Here is a 15,067-nt window from a genome sequence, read left to right on the forward strand (position 1 = left end):
TGGCTTGTGTGGGTTAGCCGTTAGCCTAGCCCGGATACCTCCGCGCTTCCCCCTCTTCTGCTTCCTCTCACGCCGCTTGTGGCGCCTCCGCTGTGGGCGAGATGCAGTAGTGGGGGTCGATGATGATGTAGGCCTCCGGAGCAGTTCGAGATCTCGCAGCAGTTCCGCGTGCGCGGAGTTTAACTGTAAAAATGCGGCTCTGCCGACATCCAGCAGAAACTCACGACTGTATGCGCGCTTAAAGACAGATAGACGCGATGACGACGTACAAAAACACTGCGACTCACAAGACAAAAAACACGAAAACACCGTTCTGTCGGGACAGAGAGAAGCCGCTGCGTGTGGACGCGCCGCCATCTAGAAGGAGAGTAAACCACAATATCATCAATGTAGACAATGCAGAACTTGTTTTTGTGCTCTCTTAGCACCTGTTCCATAAGCCTTTGAAAAGATGCTGCTGAGTTTTTAAGGTAGACATAAAAATTCATATAATCCTGAAGCGGTACAAAACGCTGTTTTTTCCACACTGGACTGTTCCATCTCCATTTGCCAGTACCCACTTTTGAGGTCTAAAATACTGAAAACCTTGGCTCCTTTCAGTGATTCCATGATATCTGTAATTTGTGGCATATGATAGGCATCCAGGTGAATCTTTGCATTCAGTCCTCTGTAATCTACACATCTCAATAACTGTAATACACAGTCTCATATTCCCATCCTTCTTGTCTACCACTACTACTGGTGATGCTCACGGAGAGGTAGAAGGCTGGATGATTTTCTTTTCAAGCAATTCTTTCACTTGCCCTTCAATAAAATTTTAAAAACAGAGACTGTATGGTTTTCTTCTTACCGGCTACTGATCAGTTGTGATGATTTGGTGTTGTATAACATTGGTTCGGCCTATGTTTTGTGTGCATACCGTTGGCCATTTCAGCATCAGTTCTTTAAGCTGTGCTTGTATTTCTGGTGTTGTTTCAGCATGCATAGCAGCTTCGACGATGAGGTGATGGTCTGCTTCACTGATGGTAGGAGACTCATCTGTATCCAGGATAGCCATGTAAAAATGGTTGGTGGATTGTCCATCATGTGAATAAAACGGGAATGTGCATTTCTTTCGTGCATCATCAGGAAGATGAAAGTGCAAATTGTTAAAATCCAAAACCATTTGAGATTTTTGCAAAAAGTCAAGACCCAGCATTTTGGATACTGATAAATCCTTATCTTCCATCACAAAAAAATCCACTTCAAATTTTTCTTCTTTGATCTCACACATCCATCTCACCTTACTGATAGCTTTTTGGCATTTTCCATTTGCTAAAATAAAGTTCTGATTGCTTGCAGAAAACTGATCAGTTCCTTTTCTGCTCAGTTTCTTCCAGATCTTTTGCTGGACAATTGAAAAAGTACTCCCAGTATCAATTATAGCATTAAAGTTAGTGTGATTGATGGTCACAGGCAGTTGAAGATTTTGAAAAGATTTTGCATGAACGATCTCTTCTTCTGTCATGTCAGGCTTGTTTCTCATACAAAGGGTTCTATAATGATAGGCAAAATCTCTAATACTCTTTTTGTTTTGTAGTCTCTGTGCAGCCACTTCTCTAAAATCCTCATTTAAAAAGGCAAACAAGAACTTATTCTTAAAGATTTTCCACGTAGCTATGTTCTTTCTCTCTGCACTCCACCAGTCTTTTGCTGTCCCTTTCATTACTACAGCCAGTGATGCCAGCAGTTCTTTGTCAGGTGAAGGTCGAAGACTAATATACTCCTCAACTCTCTCAATAAAAACAACTGGATCGTCGATACTTGCGTTGGTGAAACTGGGAAACTCTAATTTAAGTGGCGGATTGTATGGTGCTGGTATAGTAGGCAGAGACAAGCACTGTTGACTAGAATGAGCAGCTTGAATTTGGTTAATTTCTGTTTGTGCAGTTTTATGATGACTGACTATTTTTGCAGACATGGGAGTAGATGAAAGTGGGTTTAGAGCTTGAATCCTCTGATCTTGTTGTAAATCACTCCTTTTTAGACAATCAACCATGCTCTGACCTAAATCAGTGAATCTACTGTCCATTTGCAGTTTAATTCGATCAGTTTCTTTTTGAATTCTATAGATAATTTTATCCTCAGGTTTTTGCAACATATTGATCACTGTGTCTTGAATCATACAATCACTCACCCTATGTTTGATGTCGCTAAGGTGTTCTTCAATGTTGGTTATTCTTTGCATTGTTGCCATTCCCTTTGAATACACCTGCTCCTCCTTAAATTTTTCCGGTGGTGGAGGTGGAAATGGAGTGAAATCATCTGGATCGCCATGTTGGTCTGGAAACAGCACTTGTACTGCTGATTTCTCTTTTTTTTCTTCTGAGTCGATATAAAATCCGCTAAAAAGTGTCAATTTCATTCACCGGATCTCTCATCTGAATGAATGCATCACCGGAGAAATCCGCAATGGGCACAATATCATTCCTATCCATTTCAGATGGTTAGGTTTGATTAATTCTCAGATTTAAAATTTTTGAATTTACTTTTGTTGTTGCAAAAAAAGGCATGCCACAGCGCACCGGTAAATATAATAATTATGAATTTGTTAGGGAAAAACAGCAAGTACACTGCATTAACGTTTTAATTTATTGTAACGTCATAATTTATTGTTACACTATTGCTTTCGGTTTTCGGTTTAAGAGATGAAGTCTGCGATAATGACTCATTTCCGCAGCACCTGTATGCATGTTTCATATGGATTACATAATATGAGAATATTTGTTTTCTGTTTGAATTGGTTCATTTAAAAGTTTCACTCTTTATAGATATAAATATATTTTCATGTCTGTAATAAGGCAAGCATCCACAGAGTTTCGAAGTGACACACTCAAGTTCACAGAGTCCAAGACGGCAGAAAGCACGTTTGCTTTAATTATTTTATAAAAGTGCAACATTTTGTTGCTATTCTGAGTGCACACGAATAAACGTAGTCTTTACAGATACAAAAGATACTTTTATCTGTATGACCAAAAATGACAAAGTATTTTAAGAGCAAATTATCGCAGCGGCGCCTCAATCATGCAGCACCCCAAGCGTGCTACTGTTCAGCTTCCACACTCTGCACAAAGATGTGCACTTGTCCTGCCCAATGTAGCTACTATATAACCAGCCATTAACGATTTGTCTGTCACGGACTGCGTGATTTCGCCACTTCATGTCAAGCCTTTTAATTAGCAGCATAATCATGGCTGATAGTAAGACATGCGAACATAAAAGAAAACCAAACTGGATGCGAGAACAGCTATATAGGAATCAAACATTTGGAGTTTGGATAACCTCCAAACCAAACCAATTAGAAAAAATGTTTCTAAAATGTTTATATTCCGAGGTAGATTGCTGGCAACAGCCATTTTTGGTTTTAGTGACTTAGGAGTTCTCGTGCTAAAACACTTTGTGAAATACTCTTCGAGCAAAAATGTAGGAGTCCTAAGTTTAGGACTGACACGCCCACTATTTTTAAGATTTTCTCCTAAATCGGCAAGTTAGGAGCTACTTTTAGCCTTAAGATGTTTTGTGAATACGGGCCCTGATATACAAATCAGGTGTGTCTAACAACCCTCTAGTGCCTAACAACACATAGAATTTTTAATTTTTAATAAATAAATATATTTTTTTACTAGGTTAAATGTTGATTATTAGTGACTCAAACCCCTGTAAATTTGTAAACCTCTCTACCTAACCATCGATTGCGTGCATCAGCCACATTTGTAGTTTTTCTAACACTTTTTTTCGTATTTGTAGTTCTGGACCAAATCCTTCACCAAAGTGCAATGGATTGTGGGCAGTTTTAGCCATTAGAGTGGCTGCATCTGAAAACTGAAAAATGCTGCCTTTGGAGGATGCATTCCAAGGTTGGAAAGGCATCAAGGCACATCCGAATTCAGTGTACGTTTCAGTTCATGTCTCCTAAGAGGCATTCATCTGGCGATTTTTGAAGGCAGCATAGATGTAGCGAGGCAGCAAGTCATCTGCCTAAGTTTTCGGATGCAGCCCATGTTCATGGATCCACACTTCAAAAATTGACCTGAAATAATAGACCATCCGGGTACTTTTCAACATACTATGCTTTGGGACACACTTATTCTAATCTCACATACTATTTAGGGTGGATAGTATGAACATTAGCCGCTTTTCCACTGTCCAGCCAGTGTGAGCCAGTGCTTTAAATGGGCCGAGTGGGGCTAATAGCCTCGGGCCTGTAGCACCGAGGCCAAAATAGCGCTGTGTTTCCACCGTCGGGCCAGAAGCTCCGCTGCGCTTCACTAAAACCTGCCCTTTACACGCCTCTCAGGAACAACGTCATGCAAACCCATAATTTCACCAACAAACAGAATTGATCAGACAACTATAAGAAATAAGTCACTGGAACTAGTGTGATCTAACGAACACGATAAAAGTAGCCGTTTGTTTCTTATAAGAAATAAGTCACTGGAACTAGCGTGATCTAACAAACACGATAAAAGTGGCCGTTTGTTTGCATGCTTCGTTAAATATTTAAAACCATAAGAATCAATGTTTTACTATAATTAGCCTAAGTGATACACTGATCATAACGAATTAATTTATCAGGATTGAATATTAGTCACACAGAAATAAAGCGTTATTATTCAGTCGCGTCTGTTTCTGTTCATTTGTATTCACAGTAGCCTATATACATCACATTTAGAAATAATGATAATTTCTATATTTTTATAAAAGGTCCCAAACAAAAACCATTATTATATTTTTATGACACGCGGAGCTAAACTCTCGAGACGAGATTTATGACAGATAAAATATGTAACTATAAATATAAATACACGATTATAGAGAATAGTGATAGAGAATAAGAAGCTGACGTCTGATTTCTTCAAGTGGTCACATTTACCACGTTTACTATGGTAACATTAATGCCTAGCGTGCATAGTCTTATAAATATTTCTGCCTTGTATGGTGATTATAATCCACATCGGATCAAGTTATTTCAAACACTCACTGCTGACTGAAAGTGAGTTTTGAGCTCAACTTATTTTAAAAAGAGTTTAATGCTGGTGTTATAGCTGTTAGCTTTCTGAAATGATTCACAAGGCTGACGCCCGCCAGATGCGGAGAAACTCAAGGTTTATGTCGGGCCAAAAAACCCGAGCCGTTGGCCCTGAGGAAACACTGACGAGACACGATCAAGCGCCGGAAGTGACAGTGGAAACGCGACTGGCCCTGGCACGCACTATATATATTAGCACTCAGGCTGCTCTTGCTTCTGCCTCTTCGATTCTCCGATTGTTTGCTGGAAATTAAGGCATAGATAAAACACAACTTTCTTAAGCTTTCTTAAGCTGTTGTTAAATTGAAATCTTAATATGTGTAACAGTTTTAACATTTCTGTGGACAATATCCAAATATCCACTTCTGTCCAGGTGTGGAATTTGGGGGTGATTTTTGATGCCCAGCTGACTTTTAATACTCATTTTAAGAACATTACAAAGGTTGCTTTTTTTCATCTTCAGAACATTGCTCTTCTTCGACCTTTTGTCTTTAGGCCTGATGCAAAGAGCCTTGTTCATGCATTTATTACATCACAGCTTGATTATTGTTATTCACTTTTTGCAGGTTTACCAGCAAATTCTATTAAGAGGTTGCAGTATATTCAAAATTCAGCTGCACATGTTTTGACTTATACATCTTCACATCATCACTTTAGTCCTGTGCTTTGGCAACTGCACTGGCTCCCAGTCTTATCACGCATTAATTTTACAATTCTTATCTTGACTTATAAAGCAGTATGTGGGTTGGCTCCAGTTTACAACTGTGATTGGGTTACACCATCAACACCTGCTTGTATAAAGTCAATATACAAGCCAAGTTTGCAGCCCTTCTTCGACCTAACCACAGGCTCTACTCTTCACCACAATGGTAACCCTACAAAACATTAACTGTAAATCCCAACATAACAGAATATGGTAACACTTTAGATTAGACAAAGAGAAATATCCAAAAAGTGTACAGTAATTAAGTATTTGTTGTTATTACACAACTCTGAAAGATTGCATGGATGAATCAACCTTAATCTTAAAACTACGTAAAAATGATAAACTCCTGCTTTTAAAACTAAACTTTCTGACCTTGCAAGCCAATATTAAAGGTGTTTTTTTTTTTTTTTTTTTTTTTGTACTGATTTCACTGTGGTTTGTAAATTTGTCACATTCACACATTGCTGTAAGTGTTTTAGCAAGCAAGTCAATTACAAAGTGAAGGAAAGGGGAACCGATCTCTAAATAACAACTAAAAAAATGCAAAATTAAAGTAGTACACATTGTAATTTCAAATATGGGGTGGATTTATGTGTCTGTAAAACTGCTACATCAGTACCTGGTCTTTGGAGTATGGCGTGTCAACTCGTTGGCGGTCTCTGCAGGCCTGTAGCAGGATGTGAACAGCATTGAGCTGCAGGAGAATTTCACATGCCATGCTATCAAAGAATGTGATGTTTGCCAGTGCTGCTGAGGCCAACAGAAACACTTCACCACAGGAAGCACTCTTACACAGATCTGCAGACACACATGCAAGATGAATAGGTGAACAACTGGCCACTTTTTTATAAGCTTTTTGAAACAGAGTAGCTTGATTGTGGTTTGATAAGCTATATATATATATATATATATATATATATATATATATATATATATATATATATATATATATATATATATATATATATATATATTTTTTTTTTTTTTTTTTTTTTTTTTTTAATTTAGTTGAATTAGAACTGGCTCATTGAAAAGAAACAGAATTCCCAACACAATCTGAGATAGGTATTCAGTCTCGTTTTCACACTCAACCATAGTTTTGATATCTTAATGCCTTCCCTAAAGGTGCACTAAGAAAAAAAAATCTCTCAATCATTACTTATGATCCACTCGAAATGTGTGGGGGTGTGAGTACTAAAGACACTACCCTGTACCTGTATTTTCTAATTTTATTCTTGTATTGCAGGACGTTTCTAGGCTGTGTTTCTAGGTCTGGTTTAGGGGTGGGTTTAGTTTCAAATCAACCAATCCAATTAGCACAGTGGCACAAAGGTGTAAATGTCCACTGAAAAAAAAAATTCTGGGGATTACTTGCCATGGCAACAAATGGCTGTTGCACGGAAGAATACCTCAGTAACATGCATCCAAATTGGTACATTTTTGCCATTATACGGACACATGGTATTTCTTGAAAACAATGGACTTGGTACATGTATTGGTAAAGTGGTGGAACTGAAGTCTGCAGGAATGTAGGCCACCAGGAGCAGAGTTGTTTACCCCTCATTAATAAGTCATTTTATTTTCTAAAATTGTGCATGTGTGCAAACATTAAACGCTGCTTGAACTCACTGATGAGGGCTGTGACGATGTCTTGCATACTCTCAAGGAAGCTGGCGAGGTGTTGTGTGGAGGTGTGATGGGGGGAGGTGATCTGAGCCATCACCGCCGCAGCTTCTGCTCGAGTCCCCTCCGCACATGTGCTGTCCGTTAAGATGTCTGCCAGAAACAGGATCCCATCCACCTGAGTTACACACCAGATGAACATGTCAAACTACACCTTTGGATTCATCTGCTGGATTAGCTTTAATTTATGTCATATGGCTATTTAACAGTTGTATTGTTAAGATTGATGGATTGGTCATGTGACTTGCTAAGCTGTAATAAAGCTAGGTAACATTTTATTTTGACAGTCCACTTTAAATTAGTAACTTTGTCAACAAATGTTCATTGGAGTATTAGTACATTATCTGCTTAATATCTGCTAATACTTTACTTTTATTGTCCCTCAGCAGGCCTTCTACTGACTATAAGTAACTTTGCAAGTATATGTCAACTTATTTTACTTAACCTAACCTAACAGTCTACTAGTACTTATTTTACTTAACCTAACCTAACAGTCTACTAGTAGTTGCAAAAATGTAGTATATAAAAGTTGCCAGGCTTGATATTATATTTAACCTAAAATATACTTAACCTAACCTAACAGTCTACTAGTAGTTGCAAAGTTACTTATATAGAATGTAGTAGACTACTTGAAAATTCTCTGTTTCTCTGGATTTAATGTATTTACTAGGTATGTGTATGAGTAAAATGTTAATATTTGTTTTAATCCATAAATGTTTGATAACTTTTCTTCCGAATTTTCAAATAAAAAAAATTGTCACTTAGAGTTCCACCAAAATTCCACCAAATATTGATTTCTTAACTCTTCTGAAGTGAAAACATTTGTAAAAAATGTGTCTAAAAATGAATATAAACATATCTGAAAACATGGCATGACCAATTGTCATTTCATGCTCTAAATGACAACATTTTTATTTACGCTACATAGCAGTATATGAGCGCTTATACATAAAGTAGTATATTCAGCTTACCATAGCACATTATGAAGTCTTATAAACTGTATACAGTTTATGACTGTATAATATTCAGTATATGAGAACACATTGTCATTTATTTTTTTCTCTGATGCAGACTCAGATCCTTCAAAGATATAAATGAATCAAATTCATGGTATTTCTGAGCTGAGAGTGATAGGGTTTACGGTAAAGTGTGCAGTTTCAGAATGCTGTTCAGTTTATGTAATATATCACCACACAGTGGCACTGTTACACAAACTATGAAACTACTCACCAGATGCTAACACTACAACAACATATCACTAATATACTGAGCAGGTGAGCAGGAATAACTCACCATGGCCATATCAGATATGTGTAAGTACAAATCAATCTTCTACAACATATCACTAATATACTGAGCAGGTCTACCTACTGTGTGTTTTTTTGTGTGTGTTATGTAAAATTACAGTTTAAGTGTTTTTGTTTATGTGTGTGTGTGTGTGTGTGTGTGTGCGTGTGTGTGTGTGTGTGTGTGTATATATGTAATATACATCTTATATATAACACACAATTACAGTTTAATATAAAAATGTCTTTAATTACATTTATATAGTGCAATTCTGCTTTTCTTTAGTGCTCTAACAGTGAGGGGGCATCTTCTCCACCACCAGTGTGCAGCCATGGATGATGCGACAGAACGCCCACCACAGGAGACAGAGTGATAAAGCCAATCAGTAGATATGGGCATTGTTAGGAGCTCATGATGGCCAGAGGCCAATGGACGAATTTGGCCAGGATGCCGAGGTCACACCTCTACTCTTTTCGAAAAACATCCTGGGATTATTAATGACCACAGAGAGTCAGGACCTTGGTTTGACGTCTCATCCGAAGGATGGTGATTTTGACAGTATAGTGTCCCATCACTATACTGGGGTTTTAGGATCCACACAGACCACAGGGTGAGCACCCCCTGCTGGCCTCACTAACACCTCTTCCAGCAGCAATCTTGTTATCCCAAGTGTTCTCCCATCCAGGAACTGACCTGGTTCAACCCTGCTTAGTTTCAGTGGGCAACCAGTCTTGGTTTGCAGGGCGATATGGCTGCTGGCTTTATATATCAGTTGGTGTACTTGATGAGGTTATAAGCTTTCCCCACCTACAGACTGTAGTGTTGTAAAGTTAAATGTTCAGTCTAATTAACGTCTGTGAAAATGAATCTAAAGGCTTGAATACACTCTCATCAGTGACAAAAAAGTATGTATATATATATATATATATATATATATATATATATATATATATATATATATATATATATATATAATAAACGAGAGATACTGCATTCTCAGCTCACACAGATTCTGCTGCACACATCTGGGAGATTTTATGTGAAACAGATACCTTTTCCAGCTGGCTGATGCCCTCTTCAACACAGCAGATAGAAGCCACAGTCCTCAAAGCCTGTGCGTACAGAGAACTGAAGCAGTCCTGCCTGCAGATCTTCAGAAGGGCCACAACAGCTCCCTCCTGTGAACCACACAAACTGTCTGGTTTAATAAATGCATTCAAATATCAATTATTAATCTGCTGAGAAAACTCCAACCTTCAGTAACATTTAAGTGGATATGTATCCTTTTCATGAATTTAAAACTCAATACAGAGTCAATATAACTCAATATACTTAGTATATGTTTTGTGCTGTGTGAGTATGTGAATGGGTACATCAGATAAATCAGGGGTGTGTGTGTGTGTGTGTGTGAGTGAGTGTGTGTGTGTGGTTGGTCTATTTACAGAAATCAGTAATAAGATCAGCATCCTTTAACCCAGAACTGTGGATGACAGAAATCGGTCGCCACTACAGAGAAAATGACTGCGAGACGAGCTAACCACTGTCATTATGTGAATAAGCTTAATAATGTGGGCAACACAGCGCGTCATCCTGGGGCCATACAATGCCACACTAGAGAGCCTCAATCTGCAGGATATTCACACAGGCACATGAACACGTCAGCTCCAGCTCTCTCATGCCCATAAGTCTGTTCTGTCTATGGGTTTAGTGACCTACTGTAGAAGTTAACACTCAAAAACTCATCTTAGAGAAAAACTTTTACCAGTGGGTAACTCTCAGAATTTTTATCTTTCAATTAAATTTACTATTGATTTTTTATGTGTAAATGATTATTATTAGCTTATTTTTCTTTCTTTAACTAACCATGACATCAAATGGTTTGATGTTCCTATGCAATCATGTTAATCCATTCCTTGAAGAGAGATTTATTAGCTTGGCTAATTTTAGTAATCTGTATTCACTAAAATGTTTGGGGTCATACGAGTTTTTTAAGGATCAAAATATCTATACTTTTATACAGCAAGGACATATTAAATTGAACAAAATGGACACAAATTTCATTTGCAATGTAAAAAAAACAACAACTGTATCATGGTTTCACAAATACAACACAGCCATTTTCATCTGTGATAATAATAAGAAATGTATAACAAATCAGAATATTAGATTTCTTAAGGACATGTCTCACCAACAAACCACAGTCTGTTCGGATTAACTCTCATCTTGAACACTTGACACTGAAGACTGGAGTAATGGCTGCTGAAAATTCAGCTTTGCCACCAAAGGCAAACATTTTTTAAAAGATTATTATGTTCAGTAAGGCATTATATTTTATTATATATATTTGTATAAACAAAAAATATGAAACAGTCCATTACTGTTTCATGCATGAAAGATGAGGCTTGACTAAATTAGTTGGGGAAGGACCTCCATTTTGTAGAGAACAGTGTGTTTATTTATGGCCTCAATTATTCAATAATATTACAGTATAAACTATAAAGCAATATCAGCGCAATGTTGGTGAATTAAGTTTGTCTCATTTTTGAACTGTGACCTTCAATATATGAATTGTGAACTCAAAATCATGAACTAAAACTAGAACAATGAGTGGAGATTAAACAGAAAGTGAGAAGCAAAAGCGCTGACAGATCTTAAACATGCTGTATCTATTTTATTACTGTACTGCAGCAGACGGAAGTGAACGATAAACTAAGATGCCGGTAGTAAACAGCCAGTTGTAATTTCTCTAACATGAGCATGATGTAGCCAAGGCAGAGAGCCAGAAAACAAGCCTGCCACTTTGATCAATCCAGCATGCTAATGGGGGCAGTATCAATCTGATTAGAAACACACACACACACACACACCCCAGTAAAACCTTATCAGACGACTAATGGACATGAGGCTGCACCATCACTGTCATCAGAGTTAACCCATAAAAACCCGGACCAATTTCTCCTTATAGGAAAATTATGAGGCATATAAAACAGAACAAAAGTTTCTGTGGTTGTTTTTTTTAATACAAGCTCTCCTTGTGATTTTACCATTTATTTGCTAAATAAGAGTTTTTTTTTCTTTTCCACAGCATATATAAAATGATTACTTTCCTAGGAAGATAAAACAAAAACCTTTTTTCAGAAGTTTTTACATTTTATTTGCTTTGCCACAACATATTTCAAAACCACATAATTGTGACCATTACATTTTACAACAACTCTTTTGTAACATATCAAAATTCTACCTTTTCAGGTATATGGTTTAAACTAGAAATTATTATTATTAATATTATTAATATTTTTACACAACTTGAAAATGTGCAAACTGAATAAAAACAAATAAATACCTCACACCGGAGGTCAACATGTTAAATATACACCTAGATTTGTTAAAATATGCATTGCTTTGAAATGAGCAGCAGAAAATATATAACACTAAAATAACTGATTCAGCTAAATTAATTGAGCAGCTCATTACCATTTTTCTTAATGCGACAAATACGTCACATCAAAATTCCACCTACTGTTATAATGTTAACAGCCCAATGTGTCATATGTCACCATGATATCTTCGTAACGTGTAACTTCGTAACTTCAGGAAATGTATTAAAATCAGGTTAAGTATGATCTAGGATATGTTATTAAAACATTAGAATTTACCTTTAGTAACAAAAACAAGCATTTTAAAAAATTGCTGACACTGCAACATGTGCTAACCAGACAGGCCACCATTTTGGAAATGTTGCTATGGCAACAAAAATGCACACATTGTCACATGACTGAACCTGGGTGTCCATTACATGTCACTCAGGGACTTCCTGAGTTGAAAGTGAGGGCTAATGCTTTAAAAAGACCTTTGCAGATAATCACCAGTGTTCACTGTGGGTTCTTATTGGTTAAATAAAGAACCACCTCCAGAGTACAGTAGTGTCAGAAACACACTGTTAGATGGAGATGGAACCCTCACCAATGTCTTACTGGATTCAGAAGCTCAAATACCTGGTATAGTACTGTCACGATCTCGCCAGGTTCTCCATCATTCATTCAACCATCAAAATCACCAGTGTACCAACTAGAACTTCATTTCCCATCATATACCCTGGTACTCAATCACACACACCTGTGTGATGGCAGTTATATAGGTACGATTTAAACCATGCTAATGCACTTCTATTAAAACCAACAAAGTTATAGCAGTGAATGAAGAGGTATCATATTGATCACAAGTGCAGTACAGAGTACCTCAAGGCTCAGTACTAGGGCCGTTACTCTTCACGCTTTACATGTTACCCATGGGAGATATCATCAGGAAACACAGTGTTAGCTTTCACTGTTATGCTGATGATACTCAGCTCTATATTTTTTTGTTGCCCGGCGAAACATACCAATTTGAAAAACTAACGGAATGCATTGTCGATTTAAAAAACTGCATGACGAGTAATTTCTTGGATTAGAGGTTAGATTATTGTAATGCTCTATTGGGTGGTTGTTCTGCACGCTTAATAAACAAACTCCAGCTAGTCCAAAATGCAGCAGCTCGAGTTCTTACTAGAACCAGGAAGTATGATCATATTAGCCCGGTTCTGTTGACACTGCACTGGATACCTATTAAACATCATATAGACTTTAAAATCTTGCTTATTACTTATAAAGCCCTGAATGGTTTAGCACCTCAGTATTTGAATGAGCTCTTGTTACATTATAGTCCTCCACGTCCGCTGCGTTCTCAAAACTCTGGCAATTTGATAACACCTAAAATATCAAAGTCAACTGCGGGCGGCAGATCCTTTTCCTATTTGGCGCCTAAACTCTGGAATAACCTACCTAACATTGTTTGGGAGGCAATCACACACGCAGTTTAAATCTAGATTAAAGAACTATCTCTTTAACCTGGTTTAAACATAACACACTAATATGCTTCTAATATACCATCTGGTCTGGATACTTACTGGATCCGGTTGACTGCAGTGACCATCTGATCTGGATACAGACTGGATCTGGTGGCATAATAAATCAGCGTGCCCCATATGACCACCACTACCAGTGGTGAGAGTTGTTTCCCTGCTTTCAGTAAACCCCTGGCTACAACTCTAAAGCTTTGATTTCTTTTTTATAGTCAACACTTTACTCGACTTTCAGTCAGCCAAAAACTTAATCTCGGGACACTCTGTCAGAAGATCAAGATTAAGGAAAACGAAGGAAAGGAAAGGACATGACGTGGTCAACTATGGTGTCCCATACTCGGAATTTGTGCTCTTCATTTAACCCATCCACACAGCAGTGCAAACAACAGTGAGTAGTGAACAAACACACACACACCGTGAACACACACCCGGAACATTGGGCAGCCATATTGCTGTGGTGCATGGGGAGCAGTTGGGGGTTTGGTTCTTGCTCAAGTGTCTCACCTCAGAAGTGGTATTAAGGGGGAAAAGAACTCTGGTCATGAACTCCCCCACCTACAAGTACGACTCTAACCACTAGACCATAACTGCCTCCAAGAAGAACCCTGCTCATCTGTACATTTCATCCAACTGCAAAACCATTGGGGGAGGTGTCGCACTATCACACTTCTGGTTCTGGAGAAATCCACCACTGACGTGCATTCTAAGATACCCCTGGCTTGTCTGATATAATCCTGTGATTTCCTGGAACAACGGTGACATCCTAAAGTGGGGCTCCACCTGCCATGCAACGTGCTTTCCATTCCTACCTCTCTTGAAAAGACCAAGTCCAGCAGTATTACCGGTATTTTCCACATCCATTGAAAGCCCATTCAACAAACAATTTGTGGATATTTTGGACTGTTATGCCCACTTTCATGATGTCTTCCAGAGACGAGCCCCACAACTACCACCTCATAGACCATGGGACTGTGCTATCCACCTGATTCCTGGTGAACCAGTACCCAGAGGAAAAATCTATCCAGTTTCAATACCTGATCAGTAAGTTATGGAGGAGTACATGTATGGGCAGCCTGGTCACATTGTTTATACGTAGGTATTAGTAAGTAAAGTTTGCAAGCACAAAACATAACTTTTTATATATTTAAATTGATGCTGAAACTTACAATTTGGATGTATTACAGCATTTATTTCTATGTATTTAGAGCTAAAAAGATTTTTATATCATTATATTTGTATCAACGCATTTTTATCATATTAGCAATTTAGATTTTTAGACTCCTTAACCTACCCTTAAACTTAAACCCTATCCATTTTATAGCGAATATAAAAAGATATAAAAGGTTAAATATAGAGGGAAAGGACCATTTTAGTAAAAATATAGCATTAAAGGTATTTTGAGTCACTAATATCACCCCTACCA

The 15,067-nt window shown here is 37.7% G+C and overlaps 1 protein-coding gene across 3 annotated transcripts in view; it reads right to left on the reverse strand.

Moving 5' to 3' along the window:
- The window catches only part of LOC109053807 (INSC spindle orientation adaptor protein), an 81,322-nt gene that overhangs the window by 22,053 nt on the left and 44,202 nt on the right, over positions 1 to 15,067 (reverse strand). For all 3 annotated transcript variants that reach the window (XM_042715818.1, XM_042715816.1, XM_042715819.1), the window contains exons 7-9: positions 9,797 to 9,922; positions 7,404 to 7,575; positions 6,394 to 6,572 (exon numbers count right to left, since the gene is read on the reverse strand). In XM_042715818.1, the coding sequence (XP_042571752.1) occupies positions 6,394 to 6,572; positions 7,404 to 7,575; positions 9,797 to 9,922 (477 nt within the window). The remainder of the gene's footprint in view (positions 1 to 6,393; positions 6,573 to 7,403; positions 7,576 to 9,796; positions 9,923 to 15,067) is intronic.

This window comes from Cyprinus carpio, chromosome A25 (assembly GCF_018340385.1).
Source record: "Cyprinus carpio isolate SPL01 chromosome A25, ASM1834038v1, whole genome shotgun sequence".
Classification (NCBI taxonomy): Eukaryota; Metazoa; Chordata; class Actinopteri; order Cypriniformes; family Cyprinidae; genus Cyprinus; species Cyprinus carpio.